This window comes from Carettochelys insculpta, chromosome 2, assembly GCF_033958435.1.
Source record: "Carettochelys insculpta isolate YL-2023 chromosome 2, ASM3395843v1, whole genome shotgun sequence".
In the NCBI taxonomy this organism is placed as follows: Eukaryota; Metazoa; Chordata; order Testudines; family Carettochelyidae; genus Carettochelys; species Carettochelys insculpta.
In genome coordinates this window covers 166,365,940-166,388,666 of record NC_134138.1, presented here as the reverse complement: position 1 = coordinate 166,388,666, position 22,727 = coordinate 166,365,940, and the positions used below count along the sequence as shown (strand labels likewise).

Below are 22,727 nucleotides of genomic sequence, written 5' to 3'. Positions count from 1 at the left end.
ATACTATAATATAGTTTAACCATTTGCTGGGTTCTTAGAGCTGCTGCTTTGTTCGAAATATAATTTGGAAAACTTATCTGGCAAGCTTATATGGTTGCATAGAAATACTTCCAGATATGAAATGACTATAAACTGATCCAGTGTGATCTTTTTGAACTTAAATACAGCCTAGAAATTTACAGTAATGTAAATTACTCCGTACTCAAAACTGGTGTTCCCTGTAAGCTGTGAGCTTATGTGGCTGCTCAGGAGAGAGTCAACCACTACCCAGCTGATTACCAAAGCACCCACAATTAAGTTTTGTTTCTATGCGTGGTATGCATTCTCACATGCCCCAATGCACAAAATATTTATTCCACACATGGATGGCAAAAATCTACACATGGATGGAAAAGACTAGAAGGAACATTAGACAAATCCTATTCCCAGTCCCAAAGCATGTGCTGGAGACTTTTTCCAGTACTGGGGAAGAATCTCTTCATTTCCCCTCAGGTTACTCTGATGGAAGAGTGCCACTCTGCTTACGCCCAGAGTAGACACACACACACACGGTTGGCTTAGGTCCGCTGACGAGGACTCATGGCATAGCCGTGGGGGCTGTCAAACTCCTGTATTGATGTTGAGGGGTTGGAGTCCAGGTTCCAGTCAGACCCCAAAGTGGCTACACAGCAATTTTTAGCCCTGCAAGCGCTAGTCACCTGACCAGCACAAGACACAATCACGCAGTAGGTCTCTAATTTTAGTGTTGACATACCCCCATGGCTAGCATTCAAGCCTCAGTGCACCAGCAGTATGTATGTACTTACATCAGCTCCCCAAATCTTGCCCCATCAATGCAGAACAGAACCTTGCAGAGCTCAACTTCTGTCAGAGTTTGGCCCCTCAAAAAGTACTATCTAGTTAAAACTTCTTGGACACTTCCAATTTCTCTGCACCCCAATTTCAAACTTATGTACACCTCATGCTTTGAAAGCAATCAGAGTCAATCTTTTAGTAAGAGCCTACTCGGTGACTTGATAAGGCTTTAATATATTTGAATAAAATCTGAAATGAAGTAAAATGTTATCTTCCAGCCAACAAAAATCCAAATTGAAACAGATATCTAGCAATTCTACTATTTCTCAACCATTTTAATCTGGTTAGTCACTACAACTGCCAATTTTTATTAGTTGTATTTTTGCAATATTTCTATCTTGTCTGAAGAATGCAAAAACTGAGTCACACAACAGCTGCCAAGAAGGGGTTTGTCTACATGGTAGGATAAAGTGCTCTACGGGGTGCAATTTCTAAGCATAATAATGTGTTTTAACACAATTATAAAAAACAAATTTTGTAAAAGCATCCTGACTGGCTAATAATTCAAATTATACAATGTTTTAATATCATATGCTGCAAAGAGCCACTGATGCATTTCAAGCACCACTTATCAGAATATCAGTGGCCAACATAAATTGGGGCTTTAAAAAAGTGCACCCAATATTAATTTGTTTAAATCAGCATAAAAACAAGGGTGAAAAATATCTATGTAACCATGTCATCTGAAAACCATTCCTCAGATGGATCTTTTCAATCTCCACTATTCACAGACTGCTTCCCTCCCTCCTCCTATAACTGTCCTTTTTGCCTCTCCCCTGCCCCCACAATTTTTCTCTTCATTTCCCTTCCTGTTTGCTCTCTTTATCACACACAATATTCCCTCAAATCTTCTCTCTGCAGTTGAATATTTTTCATTTATATGTAGATACTACATGTTCCTCCCCATTACACTTATTCTCACTTTATTTCTACCTAAAAATGAGTTTTCCAGACCAATTCCTTTCTTTTCTAGTCCACTGCAATAGAGTGTTTCCCACCTTACTATCCCCTCTAAGGAGTTTCCCAGCCAGTGCCCTTACAAGGGTCTGCTTTGCCTTCATTCCCTCAACTCTAGAAAGGGGCTTTCCAGTTTATTTTCTGGTCCAGGCTATATAGCCACTGCCCTTTTGCTTTCCTGTGCTACAGTCAAGAAGATGAGTCCTTTTAAAATGGCTACCAAAAACAAAGTTACAGAATTCTCTGCCACCACTGGTCCACTATTAAATCACCAGGCTCAGTTCCCATATGCCTTTTCACATTCAGGAGAGATTACTACCCACGACATGGCTTGGAAGGGAATTCAGCCCCAGATTTATAGGAAGAGAAACAACAATGAGCCTGAAGTAGTTGCTCATTTAACACACAGGAGTCTTTTTTTTTTAAATATAAGAACTGCACATAAACAAGCTACAAGGTGCTTTTATCTACTCTAGTCTTTTAATTTCAGCATTCTTACTTTGCCCATTCTGGGTGATTAGCTACAGTCTCATTGATCAAGCTGCTTGTGACTTGAATCAAGTGAACACTCTCTTGATGTACCTGAGTTAGAAACAAAAGAATGAAGTGTTATGTACCCTAAATTAACAGAACAAGACATTTAAATCTAAATTTTCAAGACTTATTGGTGATTTTCTGGTGCTCAACTAGTTAAAAAAAAAATGTATTTTGCCCTTAAAGTATTTCAAGGCAAAAAATACATTTGCAACTTTATCTAAGTTGAGCTTCAAGGGGGCTAAATTCCTGCATCCTAAAACTTCACAAATTCAAATTTACCAGTCGCTTTTTTGGAACTGTGTGATATACAAGAAGTCACAAATGACCCAAAAATTGCCACTTGTTTTTTCAACTGCTATGTAGACAGACTGGTAATAAGACATTTAAGGCAAAGAGTCTACATAATCATAAAGTAAGTATCTGTTATAATTGCACATATACAGCATAGCTTCTGACTTTAATTTTGAACCATTGATAGAAATGTCAGACACTCCATTTTCTGTTCAACAAATGCCCAAGTATGCTATAAAAGGCAACGCTATGTTAATTGAAGAATAAAGTTGTATTTCTTAAGAAAAGTGTTACTTGTAAATATCCTGAAACAGACTTAGGCTCTTAGTTTAAATTTTTACACCTCTGCAAAAATTTGTGTGTCCTATAATCAATATTCTTTAGAAATTTTACATTAAATGTAAAGGGAAACTAACACCAACAGCACACGGAATGACCACTTGGGCTGTGTAGTCAAACTCAGTATAAGCAAAGATGATCAGATAAGTACTTAAAGTGACCACAATTAGCAAAAAATACTTCTGGATGAATTCTGCAGAAAAAAAAACTTAATTCTGCAAATTTTATTTGTCAAAGGAACATAATATGATCATGCCAGTTTCAATTATTTTGGTAATTTCAAACTACCTGTCAACCAGCATGTGTTTAAGAATACAAACAAAAAAGAAAAATCAGCTTATTTTTTGACCAACAGACAGACTCCTAACTAGCCTTATTCAGAACTTCGAGTAATAATTCTGTTAAACTACAGTACAGAACACATTTCGTGCACCAATCAGATGCAGTGCAAAGAAGTCAGATAATGGAGAAGCTGAGGAAAAGGGAAATAATTCCTGGAAAGGAGAATGGGAGTAAACCCGGAGGGGGGTATGAATGTCAAAAGTATGGAAAACAGGTTTTCTGCAGGGAAGAGCAGAAGGAATTGTTATAGTTATGGAACCTCTGTTGCTGCACCCCTAACCTCCTCTCATGCAGCCAGGCACATCTGCCCCATTCCTATGTATCCCTGCACTCTCACTAAGCCATGTTGCCACCTTCTCCCTCTTTATATGGCCCTGCATTCCTACTCCCATTTAGACCCCACACCAGTCTGTCCCCACCTAGCTCTTCTGAGCTCCCCCAGCTGCTATCCCCCCCCACAGCATTTCCATGTCCCCCACATACCCCATGCCTCCTATTCTAGCCCAGTGAGCAGGGCACTCTGAAGAACTAACATTCTTCTCCTTTCCCACTTCTGTGTTCCCGACTGGAAGCAGCTACCTTCTGTAGCTTTTTCTCCCCAGTAGCTGCCTACTTAAAAATCAGTTTGAGAAAATCTGATCACGAACCTTGGTATATCTTAATCTTCATAATGTCATGAGATCAAAACTAGCAGTTACATATGGGCACATGTACATTTACATTTCACAAATATTCCTAAGTGAGAGATGCAGGAGGTCTTACATAGAAATGTCTGCAATTCCCATACATCCAGAGATTTATGCTGAATATGATCTTCAATGCATTTGAATATCATGCTTTCCAATTGTTTTATCTCTAGTATTTTAACAATGGTAATATTTTACTACAGTAATTTACCTCAGCATAATGCTGATGCTAAAGAATCTTAAGTGATGTATCTTACTTACTCACTGAAAGCAAGCAAATAGAACTAGTATTGTAAAATTATAATATGTCTCGCAATTCTCCTACTTCCTAGTTAACAAGGGTAACACACTTTACATATACAAATATTTTTTCTTTGTCTATAAGTAGTATTAAACAGGACAGACAACATTTCATTACCAAATATTTCAAAAAAGCATTCCTGCTTTATAATGCTTTACAAAAATCAGTAACATTTTCATTAAAAACAGGGGATTAAAAGAACAATTTGATGTTTCTTGGTGTACTGTACCTTGGCTGTAAGGAGCAGGGCTAGCAGAAGAGTTCCTATCACTAGCAAAAATATTATGAAAATGCTAATTATTTTATCAAGCATTTTCTCCAACCACACGATCATCTGTGCAGAGAAAAGAAACAGATCATGGCATATAAAAAGCAGATTTTTATGCAAATGATACTTGCCCAACCTGAAAATCCTTGATTTCATAAGCATTTTCTTTACAAAACGCCAGCAAGATCAGGCTCTAAGGAATATTATTTATGTCCAAGCGATCAACTAATAAGCAATGTTTAACATGACAACTAAAGAAAATGTTACAATGCAAGTGATTTTGCAAATTACTGTGAATCATGTAGCAAGTTCTCAGCAAAGCAGTCTGAAATTAAACATTCTTTTGTTATATCCAAAGAAATCAGCACTCATTTTAATTCTCAAACTCTGGTTTAATTTTTGTCTTAAAGCAACACAGAAACTTAAGGTCACAGTCATTTGCCCAAAACTTTGGAGTTATCAGTAAGGACGATAAAACCATACTTTTCCAACTTGGGTGGCTGAAATTAATCATTTAAATCTCTAATCAGATACCTACAAAAGTAATCTGATTTTTAAGTACCCTGAAGCCTTGCCTGAGCTCAGTGTAGATGGCCTGATCATACAAAACACACAAACACCTAACCAGTAATCACACCTATTCAGGGTCATAAAATTTCTACACGTGTAATTCAAGGAGAGAAAAATCTTAACTACATGGCTGTGTAGAGAGAACTCTAGAAAAGGGAACTGCAATTAATCCGAATGAAAGAGGTCTGGTAAAATAAAGACTGTACAGCCTCACTGTAGGCAAAACTATTTTTTGTAGTTTTTCTGGCTCAAAAGTCAGAAAAAGCACTTGAATTAGAAAAACTTAGAAGGTGAAATCTAGCTGAGCTCTAAATTTTTATGTTAAAATACAACTGAGTTCAAAGGCAAAGTGCAGAAGCTTCAATATTTTCAAATGACACCCATGAAATATATAAATTATTTGTGTTGTTATTTTGATGACTATTCTTTTACTTGGTGTAATTTAATATTGGAAGTTGAAGTGATAGGGAATTCTTCCTCTATTGCTGATCCTTATTCTGCCATCTGAAGTTTACTGATCCGTTACAGATAATTATATTTGTTAAATCTCTAATTACATCTGGCATATAAATACCTAATATATATTGAAGATTTTACCCTCAGGTGACTGTATAATTTACCTCTCATTTAACATGCATTGTCCCAAGGCACAGAGTCAGCCTTTCAGCACAACCATTCAGAATATAGCATGTAGGCTACTTAAACTGACGCAGAAAAGTAATTGTCAAACTCAGCAAATTCCTGCATTAAAATCTGCATGCTGTATTCTGCAGATGGAAATTTCAAAAAACTGTACTAACCAGCAAAAATATCAGAGAGAACGTGGACATTTTCAGTGTTTGCCATCATACGCTGAATCACTGGACCTAACCAGGTTACTCACAGAATCACAGGCACTTTCTCATGCTCCTCTACTAACATCATATATGCCATCATGTGCCAACAATGCCCAAATGCTTTGTACATTGGACAGACTTCTAACTCCCTTAGACAAAGGGTCAACGGGCATAAAACAGACATCAAAACACTCCAGATCCACAAACCAGTTAGTCAACATTTTAATGGAATGGGGCATTCTGTCAATGAGCTCAAGGTACGTGTGTTACTGAAAAGAAATTATCGCTCCTTTGTAGAAAGGGAAGTAGACGAATTGACATTTATATTCAAATTCGGAACATTAACACATGGTTTAAATCGTGATGTGAACTTTGAGTCACTATAGGGGCTCGTCTGCATACTTAACTCAATCTAATTCTTGATCTCCCCTCCCCACCCTCCACTCTCTGATTTGCTCACCTTGATTATCTTTTTCTGATTTGTCCTCCTTGCTTACTGTTTTTGGTTCTCTGTGTCTTAAATATTGAGTCTGGTCTGGTCTGGATGTGGTCTGAAGAAGTGGGTCTGTCCCATGAAAGCTCACCTAATAAACTATTTTGCTAGTCTTTAAAGTGCTACTTGACTGCTTTTTGCTTTGAAACATTTCAGTGACAGAGTTCTGTCAATGCTAACAGTGGAGAGGTCAGCTGACTGCTAGACTGTTCTGGTAAGGCTATAGATTGAAGAAGTGAGTCTGTCCCAAGAAAGCTCATCACCCATTAAATTATTTTGTTAGTCTTTAAAGTGCTACATGACTACTTTTTTTGTTTTGACTGCAAGATATTTATTTGAAAAATTCCAACTAGCTTGAACCCCAAATTATTTAATATCTAGGAAACTACAGACACTTCTCTTTCAGTTTTGCCCTTCCTATGTTCTCATATACTTAAAAACTTTCATGGCACAGTCACAGAATATAAAAAGGACCAGATACCTTAAAAATATTTATAAACACAGAGTTTACTGAGCATATGTAACTTGCTTTGCTATTTCTTTCTTAGGCCAATGTCTACACTAGCCCAGATCAACTTGCTCAGGGTTGATAGTCCAGGGTTCAGTTTCACACATCTAACAGGGACACGTGAAATCAACCTCTCAGGGTTGCACTTGACCCCTGTTCTCCTCGCGAGATGCGAGGAGTAGAGAGGGTACGCAAGAGGAGACTAAGGGAGGGACATGAGGTGTAAAGGAGGTCGACGGAAGAGTGTCTCCCATCAACCTTGTTCAGCAGGGATGGCCAAATAAGATGAGCATAGATAGGTCAATTCTAGCTACGCATCTGCCAAGATTTACAGTCAAATTACTTTGCCTAGTGTGGTCATAGCCTTAGATTACACAAAAAGCTGTGGTTTCTATTCAGGAAGTCCAAATTGAGAAACAAGTCTAAGTTAATTTAAGTGAAACTAATATAAGTTCTTTCTTATTCTGAACATCAACAGGTATGCTAAAGCTTAGATTTAGTCTGTGAAAGATATACATCCACTTAACAAGTAAGCTAACATATCACCTTTAAACTTGTCTCGTTGACTACTGAGTGTGTGGCCATAGCTACATTAGGGAATTGTCAGAGATTTCCACCAATGCCCGCGATGATCAAACAGTACCCCTGAGAGCAATCAATGTCTCAGCATAAACAAATCTAGAGACTTTTGGTGTAATCACCACAGGAATCAATGAACCAATAGTATCATCCATGTCCTTACTGCAGACAAGTTCTAAGAGTCCAATATTAAGCTACTTGCAGTTAGGCCATATGGGAAGGCTGAAAAGGGAAGAGGAGAGGGTGTAATAAGATATAAGTGAAAGCATGAGCTCTGTATTAATTCACTTACAGATTCTTAACTCTTGTAGTAATCCCTTCATCAGGCCCCTCGACATACTACTAACCCTACCCTAGATTAGCTTACTGTCAGTAGGTGACAATCAAGGAATGAAAAATGGGGAGCTGATTAAATCGTTATAAATAAGTGAGAGATTAGAGAGAGTCTTAAAGATGTTCCAATCACGCGTGCCTAAAAATAGACGGCTAAGTCGTATTTATTCACCTAATGAGTGGCCTGTTTTCCATAAATGCTGACCACCCAGCAGCTATTATACATGCTTGACTAATGTCCCAGGTATTTTTTTTTGTTTGTTTGTTTTTTTAAATTGCCTCTCATGTCAAGGGAGTGTGAAAAAATAAGTATAAATTGCACCACTCTAGCTCATCCTTACAGTCCTGCCTTTCTGCACCTCTCCTCAAAACACATATATGCACAAGAAAACCACATACACTCACTTTCTAAACACTGGTCAGCAGCTATTCCAGAATTTTAAAATTTTAGCTTCTAATTAAATTGTTAGTCAATAGCTACAAGCAGATGTTGCCACAATATCTAAGTCAAGTACTAGAAAGAAACCAGACTGCCAAGCTACAGAAGGTCATTCACTCTTTAAAAAAAAACATAGATTTCTGGATTTCCACGCAGTCAATGGAAGCTATCTCAAAATGTTAGTTTTGAAATAAATGGTATAAACTTATCTTTAAATTTCAAAAATCAAGTCAAATTACAAACAATTGAATTATGCTTCAAAATTAAAGCAGAGTCAAAGTACAAGCACTCATGAGTTCACCGTGAGAAAATTTGGAAAACAAGTAACTGGGATCAACATGTTAACTCTATGTGGCTTTTTAAATCTACAGTTTTTATCAGGAACTAGTTTTGATAATACTGATTCAGATCTAAATTTATTGTAAATAGGAGAGTGATTATGCCTTCTATATTTTATACTGCACTGTATACTATTCACAAGCAAGTATTTAAATCAAATCAACTCATCTTAAAGGAAACACCCATATGTATCCAAGTGCTGATTTTCCAAAATATTATAGCATACTAAACTATATGCACACACACTAAAGTGTATATAGTGACACAAATCTGAAAAAACACTTCTGTGGTACGAACAGTACGAGTATCTTACTTTTTCTTTGACGACCCAGATGTTTCAGTGTATTTTAATTTGTCCCCCTAAAATAAAGTAATGCATCAAGTCGGATATATTTTCTGAGCAGGATTTCATCTTTGATTATTTTAGCACTGTTAAAAAGGGGTCATTAAGCACCAGTCATGCAGTGAAGTCAGTAACTCAGATATATCAGGTTTGTGATGAAAAGGTGCAAATGAGTGCAAGTTGGGGAGCTGCCTATATTTGAGTTTCCGAGGTTGTTAACACCAGTGCAGAGGTACTGGCTCTAGCAATTTTTTTTAATTCACACTGTAAATATCATACACAGCAAGTCTTGCTAGCCTACCAGATTCTCTTCTGTGCCTTGAAATGAGTAAGTAATATTAAGCTGTCTCACCTATTTCCCAGTTTAGAAAACAGACCCCAATAGAAAGATCTTGATATAAAATTGCTTTGCTCTTATACTCCTATCTTAAGAGCCGGAGTTACCAAAAAACATTTGAAACCCTGCCCTGCCTCCCTGGATAACTTTTAGTTGCACATTCCACAGAGAGAAACTTAAGTATCCTCAGAAGTACCTTCCTTGAGAGGAAGAAAAAAAGGTAGAAGTTATAAAGGGAGCAGCCTTTAGAACTACAGTGCAAATCTTCCCCCTTTCTTAGCATTTGATGAATTGTAGATTTGTTAAAATTAAAAGTCTGTCAGAATTTACAATTTGTTCTGGGATGTTATATCTAAAGCTGCACACATTTATTATTTGCTTGGCATACACAGCAGCCGGAACAAAATAAAAATAATTTTACTTAAATGTTCAAAGTATCTACCTAAAAGCTAAAGAAAGATGAGTAGTTTCAAGTACTTTTTCAATAAAAAAAGCTCAATTTTTAAAGAGTTATATTCATCACCATGGTTCTGGAGTACTTATTAATTGTATTATTTTTAAACTAATTTAATAGCCATATTGGCATTCAGTAATTTTTATATTGGGGCAGAATTACGGCAAACCCACTCGCATAAATTTATGTTCAAATACTAAGAATCTACAACCACAGAAGCAAGAAAATGTACAGTTAAGATCAAAATTTAGTAGCTCACTGCATTGTGTAGGTAAACTGCAGAGATATAACACTCCCAAGCAAAATTTCTCTTTTAAGACAATTAATGGTTGCACATGCATCTTAACTGAAAAAAAACACTTCCATATTATAGTACAGTAAACCCTTGACGTACATGGCTTCCAGTTGCGTGTAACTCACTTAAACGCGAGTTAAGCACAACGTGCTGCTGCTCTGCAGCCCCCTCCCCTTGCCTTTCCCCAGCCGCGTGGCTGTAAGCCTGACAGCCACACCACCGGGAGAAGACAGGAAGAACGGGTTTTCAGCTCGTTTAGCTGTCTGCAGCTCCGGGCAGCTAGGCGAGCTAAAAGCCTTCCCCTGCCTACCCCCAGCAGCATGGCTGTCAGCCTGACAGCCTCACTGCTGGGAGAAGGCAGGCAGAAACAGCCAGGAAACTGACCAGCCCATTGGGGCTGGTTAGTTTCCTGGGTCTATAAGCAGAGGAGAGCTGGGAACCAAGCATCAGCCTGGTTCCCATCTCCCCATTTCCCCAACCTGCGTAACTCAAGAGTTTACTGCACAGAGACAACCCTTTCAATATCAGGAAATGAGGATAAAATTTCAACAGTCTAAGATTCATAAGGTCAAATGATATGGTAAAAGGACAGAGCCTGACTAACTGTTCACCCTCATCCTGTTTTCAATAATAAGTCACACAAACCTTCCTTGCCCAACATCCCCTCAGAGAAACCTCCGAATAAACATTCCTTAGTCCACACTGCTTCCCCACTAAGTAGGTGCAGAAGATGAAATTCTACAGTTATGATTCCAGATAAAATGATCATAACACCTCATGCACTACTCTCCACGGAGAACTCCAGTTATAATGCCAATTTTACTGGTTGTTCCTGGGGCTGTCAAGGAATTTAAAAATGCAACTAAAACTATGATTAATCATGCTGATCAATAATAAGCATATACTATTTATCTTAATATTTTGGATATTTTCTACATTTTCAAATATCTTGATTTCAATTACAGCACAGAACAAAGTGTACAGTACAAACTGTTTATTTTTGGTTTCAAATATTTGCACTACAGAAAATCAAAATTAATATTCATCAGTTCACTTAATACAAATACGGCAGTGCAATGTCTCATGAAATATGATTTTACAAATTTAGAATTGTGTACAAAAAACACCCAGCATTCTAAAACAAAACGAGTAGAAAATTAAGTGCCTACAAAGTCCACTCAGTCTTACTTCATCTTCAGTCAACTATGTAGACAAGTTTACATTTGCTGGAAATAATGTTACACACTTTTTGTTTATAGCATCACCTAAAAATGACAACAGGCATTCACATGGCACTTTTGTAGCTGACATTGCAAGGTACATATGCCAGATATCTTTAACATTCATATGGCCCTTCATGCTTTGGTCACCATTCAGGAAGACATGTCTCCAAACTGATGATATTTATTAAAAAAAGAAGTGGACAGTCAAATTAAATTGAACTCCTTGGAAGAGATCTGTATGTCTCCTCCTCTGTTTTACCTAAATTCTGCCATGTATTTCATTTTAGAATCTCAGATGATGATCCAGAACATGTTGTTTATTTAAGAACATTTTCACTGCAAATGTGAAAACACACACGAGGGTACCAATGTGAGATTTCCAAAATATATTTACAGCATTTGTCAAGGTTTAAAAATCTTAAGTGCCATCCAAAATCTGAGGAACGAGGCATGAAGCATGCTTCTAAAGAAGTCTTAAAAGAGCAACATTCTGATGCAGAAACTACAGAACCTGAAACACCAAAAATCAACATTCTGCTGGTGTCATCTGACTCAGATGATAAAAATAAACATTCCTTAGTCCACATTGCTTGGATCATTTTCGAGCAGAACAAGTCATCTTCATGGACATGCATCCTCTGGAATGGTGGCTGAAGCATGAAACAGATGCATACAAATCTTTAATGCATCTAGAATGTAAATATCTCGCAACATCAACTACCACAGTGCCATGCAAAGACCTGTTGTCACTTGCAAGTGACATTGAAACAAAAAGGGGACAGCACTGTCTCAAGCAAGTATCAACAAATTTCTTTGTCTTGATGACTGACTAAACAAGAAATGGGTCTGTGTGCAAGCTCAAAAGCTTGACACTGTTTTGTTTTTGAATGCAGTCATTTAATTTAAAAGAAAAAAAAAGCCATCTACATTTGTAAGTTGCACTTTTGCTATAAAAAGGCCACATTGTCTGTACTTGTAAGAAGTGAATTCCAAAACACTTTTTTTTGCATTTTTACAGTACAAATATTTATAATCGAAAATATCAAGTACCCACTGTAAAAACTTTTTATTCGGTATTAGGTTGAACTCAATATATTTGAAAAACGAAAAAACTCCAAATATTTAATAAATTTCAATTGGTATTCTATTGTTTGACAGTGCAATTAAAGGCGATCATGATTTTTAAGTGAAATTCATCTTTTAAATCATGTGAGTTAACTGAGATTAATTGACAGCCCTATTTATTTCCAAAACTGTCTTGAAAATATCTTTTTATCTCCTTCGCCATCCCCAGCTCCACTCTGGACTCTGTCTACAATTTTGTCCCTTTCACCCTCCCTCATAGAACAAGCCACCATATTGCAGGAACCAACTACACCCCACAAGCTGTAGGTAATGGGACTGATCAAAGACACTCTCCTACTATACTTCATACAGGCAACACCTAGTTTTTATGAAGCAACAGCTAGCTGGATTCTCTCACCAGTACTGAGATAAATGACAGAGGTTGGTGCTAGAAATTTTGCAATTTCCAGGTATGTGGGGCTTTTTAAAGAAACAACCTCATTTAATTTCCTAACCTTGATATACTGTGTTTGAACATTTAAGAATCTAAATCAGTATGTTTCTACAACAGTGGTGGGCAACCTGTGGCGGGCACGTCATCAGGTTGAACAACTGATGGTCCTCCAGACAGAATGTTTACCTTGCATCATCAGAGGCTGTGCCCAGAGAGATATCGTTGGCTGTGGTTTGCCATTCATGGCCAATGGGAGTTGCCAACCCCTGAGGACTACTTTAGCATACTGAAGCCAATGAGCTCTCTGGGCAGCAGTTCCTGTGGACACAAGGTAAACAGCATATCTGGCGGACCACCAGCAGCTTTCTGTCACAAGCTGCATGCAGCCTGCAGATCACAGGTTGCACACCACTGAGCTACAACCATTAGTCTATTTTAACACTTTCCTGTTGGGTAATTTCATGCTTGAGATTTGTATTTTAAATACTTTCGATGAAAGATCTCCCACCTTTATTTTCATACAAGTTCCACTGGTATTCCACTCCAACTCTCGTGTCAAAGTCTAAGACTTTGCCTAAAACGGGGGTTTACACAGATTCCATCCTCTGCAGATGCACTAATATAAGTTCCCACTATCAACAATAAACATGGCAATCTGAAAGAGTGTAAAGGCTTTAACTTGTTTAGAACCGAAATAAATAAGTTGACATAACTCAAACACACGAAGAGTTTAGAATGAGATTGTGCGTCATCTAAATTAAATGGCTTTTTTCCCCTACAGATTTCATAGAGAGAGAATGATTTTCTTTTAACTACCATAGCTGTTTTGGACATTCTTCCATTCTACTTGCTGCTTTGGATGTTCCTGTTCCCCTTTAATAAAAATTCAATACTGAGTAATTTGATGTTTTATTTTACCCTTCAGAAAAAAGTGAGAATTAATTTGGTGCTTTTGAAGATAAAAGGCTAATAGCATTTACGACAGTCAATCATATTGCAAAAGCTATTTTAGATTGGGATTTGGCAGATATTAAATTTTAAGATTTAAGAAAAAAAATTTTAAACCCAAGTCCACAAAGGTCCCTAACACACTATTGTGCTATACAAAACATTTAAATAGACACAATCTTTTTATTTAAAGAGAGAGATCAGATGATGTTTTATGACCTCCAGTAGCTTAGATGCAGGAAGACAACAATTAGAAGAGAGAAATAAAGAGAAAAACCATGTTAAAAAGTATTCATGCTGCAAAAAGGACACAATCATTTATCTCTTTATTTACCTTCTTATTAAGCCAGTGCCACAGCTTGTGGAGGGAGAACAGGGAAGGGAGACGGAGAAGAGAAAAAAAAAAAAAAAGAAAAAGACAAGACAGTGGAAGATTATTGAAGAATGCAGTAATAGTATGAATAGAAATGAAGGCAGACAAAGTCATCCACAGGAAAAAAAAATAATTCCAGACCCAAAGATAAACTACAGCAAAATATAAATAGTGAAATTTGTAATTTTTAATCTAAATCATTCAGGATTTTTGGGATATAAAATCCCATTTAATTAGTTCCCCAGTTAAATGTTAGGTTTAACCAGTTAGCTGAATGAGCTAAATTGCCCTGCACTCAGTGTTCCAAAACTGAGTCCACTGCAGAAGAGGGTTGCTCTGGCAGACTTGGAGCATCCCTGCCTGTGGCATACCCCTAGCCAGGCACAACACGGATGAGGGCTGCTCCAGCTGAAATGGAACAGCAAACCGCTCCAGCCCTCACAGGTTCCATTTAGGGTGAGGATACTGGTTAACCATCAACATCTCCATGGGACTTACCAGGAAAATGCATGGGGGTAGCAGGATATAATTTTTAAAATATATAATTTCAATGGATACCAATATTTTAAAAGCTTTTTTCTTATTTTTATTTACATTTTCACAGTTACAGGAAATTATGCAGACGTAAGGCTAATTGTATGACAGCAGAGAGATTCAAAAAGCTAGAGCTTTATAACCATTAAAACCAAACTGTCAACGTTACATGTCGAAATAAACACAGCACATACACTTCATAAAACTTCTAAGTTCAAGCACCATTTTTCTTACTTTGCCTAACTGCAAATTGAGTCTTATGAATATATTTTTCTCTTGGGTTACATATGGTGAAATCAGTATTTACTGATATTTTCCAGTAATCTAATACTTTCAAGCCAAATCTGCATAATGTTTAGAAAGAGTACAGTGAATCAATATAAACACACTTCACAAGCATACTTTACTAGCATAATTTAACAGTATTAAGCCATCTATGAATTAGCATCACTACACCTTTACTAGTTACATTAACAATACAACCAAAATTTTAAAAATTAGTGCAATGCTTGTGAAAGTCCTTTTCTAAAAACAGTGATATCGGGAATTAGAATCTCAGATACTACTTAAATGAAATCCACTCTTGACCAAGGATATTGTTTCAAAAAATGCAAAACCTTAAGTCACCAATATTAATACACATTAGTTTTTTTTTATCCTATTAATAGTACACATTCACACCTGGTGAGAAATATTATGAAATACTTTTGAATATTAATGTGCATGATGTACTGACCAAGAGCTCCTTGAATTAATATTCATTTACATGTGCTGCCTACAGTCAGCCAATTAAGATCATATTAAAGAGGGTGCTCAGCCCTTCTCTGACAAGCTGTATATTTTTGGACTGAAAGAAATATTGCTCCCTTAATTCTCATCCAATCTACTCAGACACATCCATTTTAAAATGTACTCTTGAGATTTTACTTCAATTCCAGCTATTAATGACAGGTCAAATACATCAATGTAAACCCCAAGTATAGACAGTGAAAGCTTCAAGCTTTACTGGTGAGAGCCACAACCAAGATGATCCCCATGTAGAGAAAGTATAATATTAAAGAATTAAATTAGCATAAGGAAAATGTGTGTTGTAAAGACAGGTCCTGACTCTCAAAAAGGAAGACCTTGAAAAATACAAGTAATACAGCTAGAAGGAAAAAAAGTAGGGAGGATGTCCATCTTCCAATCCCCAAACCACACACCAGTGGTCAAGCCTATATGAACTCAGGTGCAATGGCAAAACTGTTGGACAGCAAGATGTAAGGAAAGGTCTTTGTAAGAAAAGTGGCAATAAATCTTATCCAGATTAAATCTGGAAATAATGGTGAATCATGTTATATTGCCAATTACTAGCTTTAGTTTAAAAAAAAAAACAAAAACACTAACATCACTTCTTGGTTAAAGGTTATTAAAAAAAAAAAAAAAAAGAAAATCAACTCTTAAAAGGGTCCTTTGCCACTACCTGCCTGACCGAGTTGGACCCTATCAACATGGGTCCAAGCAACCCTGTATTTAATCCATTTGTAAATAATTTGCTCAAATGTTTATAAATGTTCTGTTGCTGTTTGGGTGTAGTACATTGCTTATTAACTGGCTTTTGAGAGATGTTTAGAGCACATGTATACAACCTTTGATTTAATAAAAGGGCAATAGTTCACATATCAATCATTTTAAATCATATTAATTCCAACACCCCATCAGAACAAATTGTGGTTTCCCTTGTCTACAGCTGGGGTTTGCACCAGCAGCTGGCCATCAATTGCTGCAACTGGGACAGACTCTTAATACAAAAAGGAGAAAATGTTTCAAGTAATACCAAAATTTCAGAATACAAATTAAAGCACGAACTAACAATCAAAAGGCTTACAATTAAATATAGGAATTCAAACATTTCAATAAACAAATACACAACAGATGGTATGCTGTATTCCACATACTAGTCTGGCTTAGGTAGACCTACTCCTACGGCAACAGGCATGGGAATGGCAAGGTGCAAAAGCGCTTCAAAAGTCTCAGCCACCAGCTTCTCATCTATTTCTGTTCCTTCCCAGTAAATGGTATTTTGTGTCTGTGAAAAATATGGTAAGTGGCTTTATAGATTTCACAAAAAAAAAAAAACCAACCACACACCTTTCTGTATCTTACGGCCCTGGAAACTGAGTAGAAAATTCCAGGATGGAACACTTCATCAACTACCATGCAATGTAAATAGGGTATTTGGATCAGCTACTTTTCCCCTTTAATAGTTGCAAGAATATGACATTGAAAATTTTTCTAGTTGTAGTCTGGAAAATTAGCATGGTACTGGCATAAGCTCTCTCATTCAGTGTATTTTTTATACCTTCTTCATTCTACAAATACAATAAATGATACCTTGAAAGTCCTGTTTCCTAGCTATTCTGGTTTCAGCACTTGCAGAAAGAAAAGCACCAAGAGCATTAAGCATATGTTCTACACTGCAACTTAGATGAAGGGAGTATTATAGATTACATGCCATACTTCCCATTGTAAAACTGACACATTGTTTCTACCACAGCAATCAAGTTAGGTTATTCTTCTGAAGTGCCCTTTTTGGTTTAACTCAAGGATTCAGGAAAAAGTAAAAATTTAATACAAGTGCATTCACTTTTTCAGGAAGCTCTTCACATCCATGTTGACTTCACTCCGAAAATGATTCTTCATGACTGTGTGCATCTCCATATTCTGGCAAATGTTTTTCCTGTGTTCTGCTGAGATGCTTTTCAACTGGAAGACTAGTATCGGGCCTGATGCACACTAAGACTTTACTCTGTATAGCAAAAAGGCTGCCCAATGTGTTTGCATCATCCACATCAAGTTCTTCTAAACTTTATGGCTAGGTCTACAATAGAATAGTCACACGGCTGATTAGCACCTCCTTGCGAGATCTCACTGCCAGCTATAAAGAGGCTGTGTAGACCTGCCTCTCCTGGCAAAAGCCCACTCTGTTGCCAGCCCCTTATACCTGAAAAAATTCAGGCATAAGGGGTTCATGACCAGGGGAGGGAAGGAGGGTCGGGGTGAGTGTTTGCCAGCAGAGGCAGGTCTACACAGCCGGTTTCCTGCCGGCAACAAGATCTCACACAGCTGTACTAATTAGCTTTGTGGCTACTCTAATGAGCAACCACTTGCAATTGCAAGACTGCTCATTAGCATGAAGCTGCTGGCAATACCCCTCCGTGTAGACCCAGCCTATCAAGCATAGTTAAATTACTACATGCATTTGAACATGGCAAAAACAATCTTTGCTGCAGTTAATAAAAACACTCACCTGCAAAGGGAAACAATCCTTTTTTACAGATGTCTGAAATAATGTGTGGAATCATACAGTGGAAAGGAAACACCATATGGTGGCATTAAAGAGCTAAGCTTATTACCCCAACAAATGCAAAACTGCAAATTTTCTTCAAGTGTTGTGTTAGGGTGAAACAAGCTATTGATTTTAGACTAATTACTAATACAAGTAAAATATACATAGATTTGTATACATGATAACAAGAACAACATTCCGGATCTTATTTTCCCCTGGAAGCTCCCAACTTCTTCCAAGATGTTGTTAGCAGCAGGAACAGTGCCAGAAGCATTAACACTAGGGAACAGTAAAACGAACTTTACTAAAAATACATCATTTTCCTAATATAATTAGGACTCATATGAAATGCACAAAAAGGTTTCATTGTTGCTTCCAGAGCCTCCCACTTACCTCAGTTTATTGTTTTTATTACTGTAGTGCCCAAGTAACGGATCATGACCTCTTGTACTAAGCACTACACAGAACAAAAGTCTCTCTGCCCCAGTTTGCCTTTGAGCTCCTGGGAAGAGAGAATAGCAGCAACACTTCATCCCTCTCCTCACCCAGGACTTCTCCCAGAGTCAGATATGAGCCCTCCACTCTGCAGAAGAGAAAACATGACCTGGAGAAGAGGGAAAGCGGAACAGACTACTTTTTCACAATTCCCCATTGCTTGATCAAAGGAATGCTTCTACAGGGAGCTCAGAGTTGAGCTCACTAGCAGCTCTCACCCTCAGCCTCTCTCATTTGCTTATTAGTTTAGCTCAAGAAGGGGACTAAAATATTTTTTCCTAGTTCCCTGTCTAGGAACCCTATCCTGTTCTCTTTTATGGAATGGAGACAACTCCAAATCATACCATTCCACTCTGGGCATCTCTTGTTCTTGCTAGTGGTACTTCTTGACCTCACCATGTGCCAGACTGTCAGAAGCAAGCATCACCATTGTACAGCTATTTATACTTCAAACTTGCAGCAGCAGCTTGTTTTCCATTCATATTACAGGCTCTGCTGCTTCCTGGTGGTGAAGTTAAGCCCTGTCATCTTGCTAACAGAAAGAAGTGTTTGGCTTTCAGGGAAAGCAGGCCCACAAGACCTCCAAATTCTACGATTAAAATTAAGCACACTGTTAACATTTCAAATTGTAATCACCTTGCCTTTACTTATAAAGAAAATGAAGGCTAAAAAAAACCACAAAGTAAGCTCGACTTTTACTAGTCTTTTGATCTTATTACAATATCAGGCTACAAATAAGTGTTAGGAACAAATATTACAAAAGTTAAAGCATGTTATGTAAGTTAAAGGTGTTAAAGTCTATTTCTATCTACCATCATAGAATCAATGTTTCAATAAACTCATAGGTCCGAAGGGAACCTTCAAAAGTCGCCTTGTCTAATACCCTACACTCGTAGGAGAACTAAACGTTATTGAAACCATTTCTGATGGGTATTTTTTTTAGGCTACTCTTCAAAACCTTCACTGACAGCGACTGTACAACTTTCCTAAGCTTAACCACCATGATAGTTAGGAACAACAAAAAGTCCTGTGGCACCTTATAAACTAACAGATATTTTGGAGCATAAGCTTTCGTGGGCAAAGACCCGCTTCGTCAGATGCGCCAACTGACGAAGCGGGTCTTTGCCCACGAAAGCTTATGCTCCAAAATATCTGTTAGTCTATAAGGTACCACAGGACTTCTTGTCGTTTTGGAAGATACAAACTAACTCGGCTACCTCTCTGACACCTGATAGTTAGGAAGTTTGTCCTGATGTCTGACCTAAACAACCAATTTAAGCCTACTGCTTCTTGTCTGAACCTCTGAGCTTAAGGAGAAGCATTTTAATTCCTTCACCTTGTAATCATCATTTAGGTACTTGAAAACTGATATCATGTCCCCTCTTTTCCAGTCTTAACAAATGACTTTTTTTTTTCTTCAATCTTCCCTTGCGGGTCATCTTTTCTACACCTGTAATCATTTTTGTCACTCTCCTCTAGACTGTTTCCAATCTGTCCACATTTTTTTCTTAAGCATGGCACCCACTGATTTAGAAAACCAAAGGAAAATAGGCAACTCCTTAATCAGTAGCTTCTCAAGAGAATTCACTCTCAGCTATTGAATTTTTCCCGCCCCCCCCAGTAACGTACTGGTCCATTCTATAGTATCAAACTCCAAAACCAAATGTAGCTGAAATAGGTCAAGTCCCATCTACACAATGAAAAAAGCTTTTAAAAAAATTGAGTGGCTTAACATGATCAAAATTCCTATCCCCAAATACTTTTGTGCCCTCAGTTTATGACCTTTACAATCATATAAGAAAACTGTAAATGGAAAATCCTCATTAACATCCAAATAGACAATCATGTGAAGCTAACAACTTTAAAAACCTTTCTTTAGAACACAGACATCTTAGTGCCAAGAGAGCTAACCCTTGTTATAACAAGGTTTAAAAAGTACTGTAGCTTCCAAGAGAGCAAGCAGTATCAAGGGCTAAGATACACTTTTACATAATGAAAGATAAGCTCATGAGCGAGACACAGAGTTAGAGCTTCCTAGAGCACAAAGAATAAAGAAAATTTTATTCAGAAATACAACTTAAGAAAGTAAACTGAAATACCTTACTGTCAAGTTTTAGCATGACCCTTCCAAGCCCTCTGATTGGCCGTGGAGCAAGAGCCTCCTGCCGCTCTTTCACAAAGTTCTCCAGAACATGCCACCAACTACTAAAACGTTTTGCCATAAAGTTTACAACGCCGAAGTGGACCACAAGTTTTTTAAGAACCCAAACTGTAATTAAAAAAAAAAAAAAAGAGGGAGTAAGGATTAAGGATTTTACAGGTGCCTTTTCATTCTATTGTGAAAATTAAAAAAGAAAAAAAAAATCACATTCTTTTAATTGAAACTCCTCACCATGAACAGTACTAAATGTAAACATTTTATAAACAGCTGGTCATTTACTCACAGAAAAACATGTCCAGATGGATGGCACCTCCATAAAGCATCATTACAAACACTGTCTTTTTTTGTAAAAAGAGAGATAAGCCAGCACTCAGCCAGCTCCCCACCTTACATCCCCAAACACTCCCATGGCTGGGGCTGCCGAGGTGCTAGTACTCAGAAACAGCAAGTACCAGCACAAAAAGAGCAATGGTTATGGATGTTGCATTCCATATCAAAGCCTGATGTCAATAGGTGAAATTCCACTTGATTACACATATGGTACAAAATTGTGTAGCAACACAATATAACTGACAAGTATAACATCATCTTAGAAAACAAGCAAAAACTTTTTTCACTCAATTCCTAAAACTTTAGGCATTCCATAATGTTAAATCTTGCTTTCCTCTTAGGCATAATAGCAGCCATACAGATAATGTTCACAATAAGAATAGCTATATGTAAGCTTCCAATCTCACTTTCATGACAACAATTCTGTGTTTCTTTGCTCTTAAGTTTCCCAAAATAGTTCTCCTTTGGAACTGTAACTGCTCCTCAACTCAAAGATCATCATGGCAACTTTCAGCAAAATCCATACATGGCTTGAAGTAGGCAAACGAAGGAACAAGTTTCCTTTATGGGGGAAAAAACTAAATTAGTAAGCACATATTGTGCACATGATTAACTGATTTGTAACATCCAATAGGTCCCAGAGATGTTCGGTAAATTCATGAACAATTAAAAAAAGGATTGGTTAGGATTTAAATTAATAGCTGCACTACAGAGTTCTGTAACTCTCTATTGTAACTGCCATGCTTTCCTTCCACAAAATAAATTTTAAAACTAGTAGAGCGGCAGGAGAAAAAACACCCACAGACATAGTAAGAACTCCAGTAAGAGTACAACTGTGCAATTTTCGATACTCCTTTTTCCCCCAAAATTACATTGTGCTTCAGCTGCAAACAACATGGCTGTGGCCACACTTGGCCCAAACTTCAAAATGGCCATTTTGAAGATTATTAATGAGGCGCTGAATTGAATATTCAGCACCTCATTAGCATTAGGACGCTTCCAGTCATGGCACTTCAAAAGCACCGCTTTTGAACGCAAGTGGCTCGGTGTGGCCACAAGGGGGTCCTTTTCAAAAGGACCCTGCACATTTTGAACCCCCTTCTTCCCCTCAGCCAAGAGGAATACGGGAACTTAGAAATGTGCAGCGTCCTTTCGAAAAGGACCCGCGTAGCCACACGCATTCGAAAGCGGTGCTTTCGGATGCCTCCTAATGCTAATGAGGCACTGAATATTCAATTCAGCTCATTAGTAATCTCTGAAATGGCCATTACAAAGTTTTGGCCAAGTGTGGCCACAGCCCATGTGTTCCACTTATTTTACAGCATTTAAAAAAAAAAAAAAAAAAAAAAAAAAAAAAAAGAGAGAGATGGAGATGGTCACTCACTACGAGAACTGAAGTTTTTCCTAGATGTGCCCCTACAGAAAGAACTACTGTAGTTGTAGCAGCATACCTTGCACCTCAGATCAAAGATCTTCACCAGCAGTGCTCATCATGCTTACCTCCCACATCTCATGCCATGAGCAGGATGTATATATAGGGCTTAGCATCCAACGACCCTCCATTTCTTTTCTGCTGCAGAGCTTACACTTCAGCTTCAATACAGGAGGAAGAAAACAGGTAGTGGAGCACCCACAGAGACACAACTCGAAGATTTTCAGTGACTGCACAGGATGAGTAATATCCCTTTGTATCAGAGAGGCAGCCATGTTAGTC

The 22,727-nt window shown here is 37.6% G+C and overlaps 1 protein-coding gene across 3 annotated transcripts in view; it reads right to left on the bottom strand.

The window, feature by feature from the left end:
* Nucleotides 1–22,727, bottom strand: part of TMEM245 (transmembrane protein 245) — a 140,776-nt gene that overhangs the window by 83,843 nt on the left and 34,206 nt on the right. For 2 of the 3 annotated variants that reach the window (XR_012644536.1, XM_074988001.1), the window contains exons 6-9: nt 20,622–20,791; nt 14,127–14,150; nt 4,538–4,642; nt 2,312–2,394 (exon numbers count right to left, since the gene is read on the bottom strand). Coding sequence is in view for 2 of the 3 variants with exons in the window: in XM_074988001.1 (XP_074844102.1) it covers nt 2,312–2,394; nt 4,538–4,642; nt 14,127–14,150; nt 20,622–20,791 (382 nt within the window). In the remaining variant the exon portion in view is untranslated. The remainder of the gene's footprint in view (nt 1–2,311; nt 2,395–4,537; nt 4,643–14,126; nt 14,151–20,621; nt 20,792–22,727) is intronic. The other variant, XM_074988002.1, reaches the window with a different exon arrangement.